The sequence below is a fragment of the Megascapheus bottae genome, chromosome 3 (assembly GCF_031878675.1).
Source record: "Megascapheus bottae isolate mThoBot1 chromosome 3, mThoBot2.hap1, whole genome shotgun sequence".
Taxonomy (NCBI): Eukaryota; Metazoa; Chordata; class Mammalia; order Rodentia; family Geomyidae; genus Megascapheus; species Megascapheus bottae.
The window spans coordinates 63,098,492-63,109,083 of NC_143511.1; the positions used below are offsets into that span (position 1 = coordinate 63,098,492).

Here is a 10,592-nt window from a genome sequence, read left to right on the forward strand (position 1 = left end):
ATTCTTAGAGACTGATCCCTAGCAGATGAGCTGGTCTTTGGGCCAAGCCTGACTGTCTCTGTATTAGTTTATCGGCACTGGACCATACCCATCATTTACATACCAAAAGGGCCACTCTGACTCTAATTGATCTGAGTATTCCAACAGACAGTATTGTCCACAAGGCCACAAATATTTATAATCTCGTCCTCTATGGAAGAAGTCTGCTGGCTTCCGTTCTAGAAGAATTCCAGGACCACCTGCTATGGAGTCTTTCTAGACGCAGAGCTGCTGAGGATCTCTGCAGGGCAGCAGACACCTGTAACCATCAGGCAGGCACTTCAGCGCACCTTGTGAGCATCCCACAGCCCAAGGCCTGCTGACCTCCTGGGAGGGACGCCCGCATCTGTTGCCCTTCTTAAATACAACCTGGGGTCATCTCCGAAGCCGTGGAGAGGCAGTGGTGGTATGGACTGACCTGTTTTGGGCCTGACGGTGGTCAGTGGGTCAAGGAAGTCTGCAAGGTCCCTGTGCTTGCGGTCAAGGGCGACCTCGAAGGCAGTCTTCTCCAGGGCACTCAGGTGATCAGGGTTGGCCCCCTTCTCCACTAGCTGTTGGGCCATGCCAAGCCTCCCGCTGAGGGCGGCCAACATCAGTGGGCTCCAGCCCACAGTCCGAGCTGTGTGATTGGGGTCTGCGCCCCATTCCATGAGCAGACGCGCCACGGCTTCGTGTCCATGCTGGATGGCGGCCATCAGGGCCGTGATGTCCAGCGGCTCATCTCTGCCACCCATCCCCGGCTGCTCGCCTGAGGGACTGTAGTGGTCCACGACGGCACCAGCCTCAAGCAACAGCTTCACCACACCCAGGTGGCCTCCCCGAGCCGCCACTGTGAGCACACTGGCCCCCAGCCGGTTCTGCGCGTTGACATCGGCTCCATGGTCCAAAAGGAGGTGTGCCACGTTCGCATGGCCACATCTGCCGGGGAGATGGAGATGGTTAACAACGAACGTGGAGGGATCATGGACCAGCCAACAGCTCCCATAATCCTCACTTCTCATCAACTAGTAAAGGCACTACAGATAAGGAGAATAAAAGGCCTGGGTCCGGGGTCAGACACCATGCTGGCCTTATAGATACATCATTACTCGATAGCAATGTCTCTATCTGGGCTGAGATCTAGCTCCTCTGTCTACTAGTCACATGACACTGACAAAGAATCTTGCCTTCCTAGGATATTAATTTCCAAGTCTGTAAAGCAGGGCTGTAACTGTGCCCACGACAGGGTTGCTGAGCCCTAAATGAGTCTCTGTGTAAAGCAGCTGGAGAGTGTTGACTAAAGGAAGCAGCAGGCCAAGCCCTGCTGAACAACTGCTCTGCATTTTCCATTCCAAACTGCAATGAGGACAGCATCAGACCGGGTTCTGACCTCCTTTTCCTCTTAGACCGTGCAGCCCCCACATCTCAGAGTCCATTATATTTGTTATTTATCTTTATTGATTTACTGGTGGTGAGGGGATTTGAACTCAAGGGCTAGGCACTAGTGCTCTACCACTTGAGCCACATCTCTACTTCTGGCTTTTTGCTGATTAATTGGAGAGAAGAGTCTTGTTGCTGGGCACCAGGGCTGGCTGATTTTGAACCCTGACCCTCAGATCTCAGCCTCCCAAGTAGCTGCTTTACAGCCTAATAACCTGATTCTGTGCCTATGCTCCGATTTGCCCACAGACAGGGCCATCTGATTCATTTCTGCCCACTCCAGCCCCCAAAGCACCTATCACATGCCAAGAGGTGTGGCAGCTGGGCTGGCAAAGGCCCTCAGGCACCTCTGCGGAGGCCTGCTGCCACCTGCTGGCAGGAATGTTCACAGCGCATGGCTGTGAACTTGGTCTGAGTTAGGCCTTCCACTACAAGGCTCTGGCTAGGCCCAATGGAGTCCTAGAAAGATAAGACTGGAACTTTACACCACAAGTTATGGGCTGAGGTGCTCCACTAGGCTCAGCAGGGCATGTCAGAGCTGGCAGTGGCTCTGGACTGACCAGGGCCACAATGCAGGGTGTGGGAGACCCCATGTTGTGGTCACAACTGCATCTCTTTGAGCTTCCTGTTGCTCAGCTCCCCCTCCCCCAAAGTGGGTTTGTAACCAGTCTAAACCCAGGGCTCTCCCCTGTGGAGGTGGAGCCAGGGCTGAACTTTGATCTGAGGCAGCTGAACTTACAAATACCTTTGAGGATGTGAACCCGAACATTGAGTCACCTCTCTCTGTGAGGGAGCTGTGAAAGCTTGGCTTCTCCAGGAGGAGGTGGAGGCAAGGGGGGAGGGGAGAAGGGGAGGCAGAGCACCTCCCAGCTGAAATAATACAGTCCCGGGTTAATGTGTCTCCCGGTCCCCAGTCCCATTCCCTTCTGCCCATCTTCCATGTAGCTCCCAAACCTAAATCTGACAGCCACTGTCAGCAGCCCAGTGTCCAAAGACATCATTTGCTAACTTCATTGCCTCTAGCTACCACATCTCTCACTCTTTTGCAGTTCATCCTACCAGAAATTGCCCCTTTCCCCGCGGCCTGCCCCGCCCCACACACAACACCACCTGCCTCTGTGCACTCCCCAAGGCTCACTTTTGCACAGTGCCCACACCAATCCTCAAAAGGCCAGCAGGTGTCCCTCTTCTAAGCACCTACAATGTGTTGTATGCTTGAACCCTTCTTTTGGAATTGAATCTCTCCCCCCTCCTTCCCCACGTGAAGGGTGGATCTCCAAAGACAGGACTGGAGCACTCACATTCTTCTTTCCTAGCACCAGCTGGGTCATATTGGAGCTCAAGACATTTTATCTAATAAATGAAGTAGATGAAGGTGACTATGAATGAGTAGAGGAGCGCACACGTGAATGGGTAGATGACCCAGAGGACAGGGCACAGGCAGTGGAAGTGAAAATTGCTCTGTCTTCATTTGGTGCAGAGATTTTACAGAGATCATATAATTTATTATAAAGCATTAAATTTTTTAAAAAACTAACTTATCTCCAACAGTAATTACTAGATGCTTTTAGATTTGTACCTCACCTGAATTTTTTTAGGAAACCCCTAAATTCAGAAAGTTCCCATTTTACAGATAAAGAACCAAACACGCCAGCGGAAAGCAATAAATCTCAATTTGAAAGTGAAATCAAAACACCAAACCTCAGGCCCTCCAGTCTCTCCAGTTTTAGCATAGGAAGAAAAGGTTGGCTTCAAGCAGAAGTCCTGAAATCTGGAATGTCTTCTGAATTCTCAGCCCCAGAGATCAGTCAATTAGGCTGAAAATATTAAAAAGAATTCAACAGAGGCTGAGATCATTTTCTGGATGCTAAGTTTCTAGTAGGTAATTACAGGAGATGGGGTTGCTAGGGGCCTTCTGAGCAGGTGCTATGATTGCCAATTAATTTCAGCAATTAACACCTGTGTTTGAAGTGCTGGCACATGCTTCTACCACTCAGCGCTGGGATGAGCTTCCAGCTCTGCCACCGGGGCAGGATGGTGAAGAGGCCAAGAGTCAGAGTAAACACCATGCCAGTCACCTAGCTGGAAGTCACTGGCAAATGCGGCGATTCACTTCTGCCACCAGCCCCAGATCCATGCATGGCTGGAAGCATGCACTCTGGCTTTGACGCTGCCATTTACTGGCAATGTGGCCTTAGGCTAGCCATTATTTGATGAACAGAAACAACCATCAACGGAGCCATTCTGTCCCTAAAACCTCTACAAGAGACCCAGGCCTCAAGCACAGGGCCTTGCCTGGCTTGGTCTGACCCAGAGATGTACTTAGAAGCACAGACAGCAGATGACCAACGGAGGCTGGCAGGGGCAGAAGTGGTGGCTGCCCATGACACATGTGGGGGATTCTGAGACCTATCAGGACCAGAGAAGATGAGCTAAGAATGCATTTCCACTCATGGGCCATTCTGACAAAACAGCCGGGACAGGCAGATGGACCGCATATCCTTTGGGAAGTCTCCATATCACTCTTCCACATGGACTAGGAAGAGGCACTTGAGGGCACCTCAACACAGGCAGGTAGTACCTGCCCCAAGACTTCCACATGGCCAGGCCCTGTGTAGGAAGCAGGTGTGAGTTCAAGTCCTCTCCTCATAGGAACAGTCTAGGGAGTGTGTACAACTAAAGCTCCAAGACAGCATCTGTGAGTAGGCAGGACAGGGGAGGGGGGGCATACATACAGCAGTCCCTTGATTAGAAAAGTGACAGGACATACATGGCACACAAATCCCAGCTCTTTTTACAATATCAAGTTTTATAAAAGGAAATCCCCTAAAAATGTGAATTATTAGTGAACCGTTAGGTTAATGCTGAGTTTCCTGGCCCTCCATGACCCAGATACTAAGTAGCTGAAATTAATCAGATGATGTGGACCACAGCAGAATGAATAGGTATTCTGCCAGGTGGGGGAGGGGAGCAGCTCTCACAACTCCCTTTCAGCTGGTGGAGCTCAGAGACAAAACCTACAGTGCCAGAGTCCCTGGGCAGCCTCTGTGCAGAAAACTTTTTATTTTTAGGTAGTCCCATTTATCAAGTCTCTCCCCAATCTGTTGTGACCCTGGGATTCTGTTCAGGAAATTTTGGCCTGTGCCTATGAGTTCCAGTGTCTCTCCTACTGTATGATGTAACAGTTTCAAGGTTTCAGGTTTGATATTGAGGTCTCTGATCCATTTTGAGTGAATGCTCGTGCATGGTGATAGGCTGGGATCAATTTTTAGTTTTCTGCATGTGGCTTCTGGGCAGCCTCTTATACAGCAAAGTTCCCATCCCTCCTTATTCCCTCCTCCCCAAACCCCCCAAAACAGGGGAACCTTCCCTTACAGGAAGAAACTAAGCTTGGGATAAGGGAGCAATTCAGAGCAGAGAGGGATGAAGGGCTTCCTACGTGTAGTTATGAGGAGGGCTCTACAACAGACCCTCACCCTAAAGCTGCTCTGACTCACTATATGCTAGTGGGCACATCTTGAAATTTAAATATCTGACTCTTGGTCAAATGTGGTGGTACATCTGTATAATCCAGAACTTAGGAGGCTCAGGCAAGAAGATCAAGTTAGAGGTCAGTCTAGGCCACATAACAAGTTTTTGACCAAGCCTGATTTATATAGTAAGACCTTGCAAAAATAGAGAGGAAAAAAAAACTTTCTTAGATCTGTGAGCAAAATTCTTGGCATATAGTAAGTATAAAGTGTTCAGTGTTAGCTTGAAAGACAAAAATGCAAACTGAGCATCAGTGGTTCACACATCCTAGCTACTCAGAAAGCTAAGATTTGAGTTCAAATATTTGTTCAAAGCCAGCTTGGGCAGGAAATCTAGTCTATGAAACTCAGCTCCAATTAACCACCAAAAAAGCCAGAAGTAGAGCTGTGGTTCAAGTGGTATAGTACTAGCCTTGAGTGGAAAAGCTCAGGGACAGTGCCCTGGCCTTGAATTCAAGTTCCAGGACTACTTAAAAGAAGAGGAAAAAGAAGGATGAGAAGGAGGAAGAAGAGGAGGAGAAAGAGGAAGAAGATGAAGAGGAGGAGGAAGACAAGGAGGAGGCAGAGGAAGAAGACGAAGATGAAGAGGAGGAGAAGGAAGAATAGGAGGAGGAAGAGGAGGAGGAAGATGAAGAGGAGGAAGAGAAGGAGGAGGAAGAGAAAGAAGAGGAGGAGGAGGAAGAGGAGGAGTGACTGAGAGAAGGCCTGGATGAACTCATCTCAACCTGAGCTGAGGAGGAGGAGAGATGGCAAAGGGGTCTGAAAGTGAGAACCTCAGATGTATTTTGGGAGCTCTGGCTGCTGGGGACCATCACAGGAGATTCATAACTCATCATTCATCTCAGAAAGACCTAGAAGCACTTAGAGGATGGAGCAGAGGGTATACCTAAAGGAGGGAGGGAGGAACAGGGAGGGAGCAGGCAGAGAGTTGCCCCACAGAGGTCTTCCCAGATGGAGGCAAAAGGAAGATAGGTACCTGGTGGAGTCCTTATCCTGAAATGTAAAGACTGAGGAAGATGAACAATCTAGAAGAAAGGCCAGTTGCTCAGAAAGCTTGGAGGCCATCTCCAGGCAAGACTCTGTATCTTTAGATAAGAACTGGTACACTTCTGGGCAGCGGCATGAAATAGTGCATTTAGAACACATATGTAGACAGAGGAGCCCACATGTTGTTCACAATTTACATCTACAGATTGACTGACAGTACTGCCCCATGGACCACCACATGCAGAGGAAAGTAATATATTCATAAATAAAACGGAATAAAACACTGCTTGCAATATACATCGACTGATTAGAGCAACTGTGTACCACTTGGAAAAGAACCGCAGGAAATTATATATTAATGGATCACAATGACAAGATTACAGATAATCTCAACTAAGGGTTATGGGGACACATGGAAAGGTCTAACAATATGCTCACACCTGAAGGGGGAGAAGAAGCTGCTGGCCTCTACTGAAATCAAATATGGTCCTAATTATCCAACAAAAAATCCCCTGCTCAGAATGTCAGTAGGACTGAGGTGGAGAACAACCTGTGTATGACTAAATAAATGCTAATGGCTATGAAAGAGCCTAAATTTAGGGGTGGGATGAGACTAAGTGAGTGATGAGCAAAGAAGGATGAGAGACTTCTCTGTAAAACCATGGATGGGCAAGGGTGGTGGTTTTTTACACTTGAACCTTAGGAAGAATATGTCATCCATTCAAAAACCAAATAATCCTAAACTAGGTGTGGGGGCTCACTGGTGACCCTAGCTACTGGGGAGGCTGAGATAGAAAGGTTCTGGGTTCCAGGCTAGCCCAGGTCAAAAGGTTGGGAGACTTCTTCTCAACCAATGGCTGGGGGTGGGAGCACACACTTGCCATTCTATCCGAGAGGATGACACTGGGAAGATCATGGCTCTAGGTCGAACCAGGTAAAAAATGTCATGAGGTTCCATCTCAAAACAAGAAGCTAGGATCCGCAGTGTGTGCCTGACGTCTCAGTTACAGCAGTAAACTTAAAATAGGCGGAGCGCCATCCCAGTGCACACTCAGGCAGGGAGCAACATCATATCTCAAAATGACCAGTGCAAAGAGGGGCTAGAGTTGTGGCTCAGTAACAAAGTACCTTCCTAGCAAGTGTGAGGCCCTGAATTCAAGTCCCCTTTTCTGCAAAGGAAAAACAAATGATAGCATATTAGTCTATTAAAAAAAAAGTGCTAATTCAGCCTAGAGAACAACTCCCCCCTTACCTAAAGACCCTCAGTTATTCCTACATGATGGAGGAAAAGGAAGGAAAAGACTTCTCCTTAAAAACCTTCTTTTGGCCAGGTGCTAATAGCTCATGCCTGTAATTCTATCCTAGCTACTTTGGAGGCTAAGATCTGAAGATTGCAATGCAAAGCCAGCCCAGGCAAGAAAGTTCATGAGACTCATCTCCAATTAACCACCAGAAAACTAGACGTGGCACTGTGGCTCAAAGTGGTAGAGCACTAGCCTTGTTCAAGGACAGCACCCAGACCAAGTTCAAACCCCAAGACAAACACCAACACTACCACCACCAACAGCAACAACACCTTCTTTTGATCCTAAACAAGTATACTAATTTTGACCCCAATGCCAGCTGAGGAAAAGGGCCCTCCTAAATCTCTAGCCACCCTGGCTAGTGCATCCTCAAAGGCTAATGTTTCTCTGAGCTACACTTGGATTAAGAATGGGCAAGTCTTAAACTTGGAGGTTCAAATCTTGGCTCTTGTATCTGACAGCTGGGTAGTACCAGCCAGCCTCCTCTGCCTTGTTTTTTGTTTTGTTTTGTTTTGTTTTTGTAGAAATGGGAGTTGACAGTGCCCAGTGTGCCAGAAGTGGCAAACATGCTTCTGATCCTAAAGACTCAGCTTCTGGCGGGAGGGGGGTGGGCAACCAAGCCTGGGCTAGCCTGCTGGAGGATGACAGAGCAGTGACTCTGTGGCCACATACTCAGAAACAGGGCTCCCTGGCTCAGCTACACCAATGTGAGGACAGGCCACGGGGGGTCTAAGGGGATGAGAATGATGAAATGGAGCTAAAAAACGTGCTACTTGTGGCAGCTGTCCCACCATGGCCAAATGACAGCTACTGTGACTAGGTATCATTCTCATGTCCCACGGCCACCTTGGTAACTCCTCCTACCCAGAATTTCAGTGGGTCTCAATAAGCCACTACTCTCAGTATAATCTTTGTTTCTGTCTCCCCAGGCTCAGACATTCCTGGGCTCTGCAGATCCTGCAGGACACCTCTTCTGGGGGCACCTCCATAAAGACCCTCCAACTGATGTGGACTTCCTGTCAGGTCTATTCTCAAACTTGCCCGTCCTCCCCTGATCCTTAGTGCAGTGCATTTGCTGTGACCATCCTGAAATCCGGAGACTATCTTTTCCCATGCCTCCCTCCCATTCCTCCCACAGGGTGTCCCCATGCCAGCTCTAGTCGCCATCACCTCTCACCTGCACGTTGCTGCAGGTTGACTCAAAGCTATCCCTCCAAACCTTTCTCACTTCTTAGTGAAAGTGATCTTTCCAACATAAATCTCATCTCTGGCCAGGAGTAGTGGCTCACACCTGTAATCTTCACTACTCATGAGGCTGAGATCTGAGGACTGAGGTTCAAAGCCAGCCCCAGCACAAAAGGACCTGAGACTCTTATCTCTGATTAACCTTTAGAAAATGGGAAGTGGGGCATGGCTCAAGGATAGGGTGGTAGCCTTGAGCTGAAGAGTACAGGGACAACGCCCAAGCACCATGACCCACAAAAAAAGAAAAGAAAAATCTCATCTCTGACACTGTCTAGAACTTTGCATGACTAGCCTCAGTTAGATAGCCTTTCTCTCCCGATCACTCTCCCCTCTTCTCTGTCACTTCCAGGCCCTCCCCAGATGTAACATCCTTCCAGCTGCCATATTACCTACTTACTTCCTACCTGTCCTACCTTCCTACCTACTACCTGCCTTTGCATAAGGCTCCCTATCATGTGGTCCCTGGCTCCACTTCCAGTTTTTTAGGTGGTTAACTAGAGATAAAGAGTTACAGAATTTTCTGCGCGGGCTGGTTTTGAACCCTGATCCTCAGATCTCCACCTCCTGAGTAGCCAGGAATACAGGTGTGAACCATTAAACACCCAGCCCTGCCTCCTTTTCTCTTTCCTTTTTTTTTTTTCTTTTCCCGTGCTGGTTACTTTTCACAAATCCTGGATTCCCCACGTGGATATACACATCATTTCCACCCAACCCCTTCCTTTATCTATCCTGCCGCTATGGGCCAACCCTCCCTCCTGTAGCTAACCCTTGCCAAGTCCTCCGGACCAAGCCTGTTCCTTTCTCCAGCCTCCCCACAACAACCTCAGAGCAGCCCCGGGATGGGGGCCTTTCCTAGGTCCCCACACCAGGAGGCCCTGGTTTCCAGAAGGTCCGTCGGGAATGAATGGATCCTCTAACCCAGTCAAGTCTGCGCCTCCAGACTGCATTCCGAAAGGCATCGAAAAGCGCGAAGCTGGCAAACGCCGGCCCCAAGGTGGCATTCCCTCTGGTAAGCGTCCTGGACGCCTTCCCTCCCGGGGCGTCGGGGGTGGGGGGGCCCGGCGCAGCTCGGCCCCGCGCGCCCCACCCCCTGCGCACCCGGGGCGCACCCCGAGGCGCCGCCCGCCGCCCCGCTCACCGGGCCGCCTGCATGAGCGCGCTCCAGCCGTAGTGGTTGCGGCCGTTGACCGAGGCGCCGCGGCGCAGCAGGACGCGCACCAGCGGCTCGTGGCCCCCGGCCGCCGCCAGCTGCAGCGCCGTGTTGCCCGCCTCGTCCGAGCAGTCCACCGGCACCGGCGCTCCGGCCGCCGCCGTCCCCGGCCCGACCGCCTCGGGCCCCGCCGGCTCCGCGCCTGCGTCGGGCTCCGCGCCACGCTCGGCCGGCTCCGCTGCCCCCGGCTCCAGCAGCCGCCGCGCCGTGTCCGTGTCGCCCTGGTCGCAGGCGCGCAGGAGCAGCTGGAAGGCGGGGGGCCGCCCGCCCTCGCCCATGGCCCCGCGGCCCGGCCCGAACGCCCGGCCCGCCGAGCGCCGCCGGCTCCGCCCCCGGATCCCCGGCCCGCGCCCCCTTCCGCCAGCCCGGCCGCGCTCCACCCCGGGACGGGCGGGGACCCGGCGCACGGCGGGGACGGAGGTTCCGGGCGGCGCCGAGCCGCGTCGGCCTCCGGACCGGAGGATCGGCCTGAGACGCGGCCTTCGTCTGCCGCCCTTCTGTACCCCCTCGCTCCCCGTCCTGTTCCACCCCTCCTGCCCACTCCTGCGCCGCCCCCCACCCCGCTCCCCACCCCTGTCCCTCCGAGGTCTCCACTCCCGCCCTCTCCTCCTCACTCCTGGCCCCCCTCCCCTTTCTCCCTCCTGCCCTTTCCTCCCTCCTCCACCCTGTCCCCCTCGGTGCCCTTCCTCCCTCTGCCCTCTCCTCCTCCTCCCTTTTGTCTCCTCTCTGTCCCCCCTCATGCCCTCTCCTCCTCCTTCCTGTGCCCACTCTGCTCCCCTTCTCTCCCTTCTGCCCTCCTCTTCCCCCTTCCTACCCTCTTCTCCCCACCTCTGTCCCCCCTCCACTCCCCTTCCATCT

General features: G+C 51.8%; 1 protein-coding gene across 1 annotated transcript in view; it reads right to left on the bottom strand.

Annotated features, from left to right (window-relative positions):
- The window catches only part of Anks6 (ankyrin repeat and sterile alpha motif domain containing 6), a 55,469-nt gene extending 45,457 nt beyond the window's left edge, over positions 1-10,012 (bottom strand). Inside the window, exons 1-2 of the mRNA XM_090330312.1 lie at positions 9,663-10,012; positions 458-957 (exon numbers count right to left, since the gene is read on the bottom strand). Coding sequence (XP_090186438.1) covers positions 458-957; positions 9,663-10,012 — 850 coding nt within the window. The remainder of the gene's footprint in view (positions 1-457; positions 958-9,662) is intronic.
- Positions 10,013-10,592: the final 580 nt, after the last annotated feature.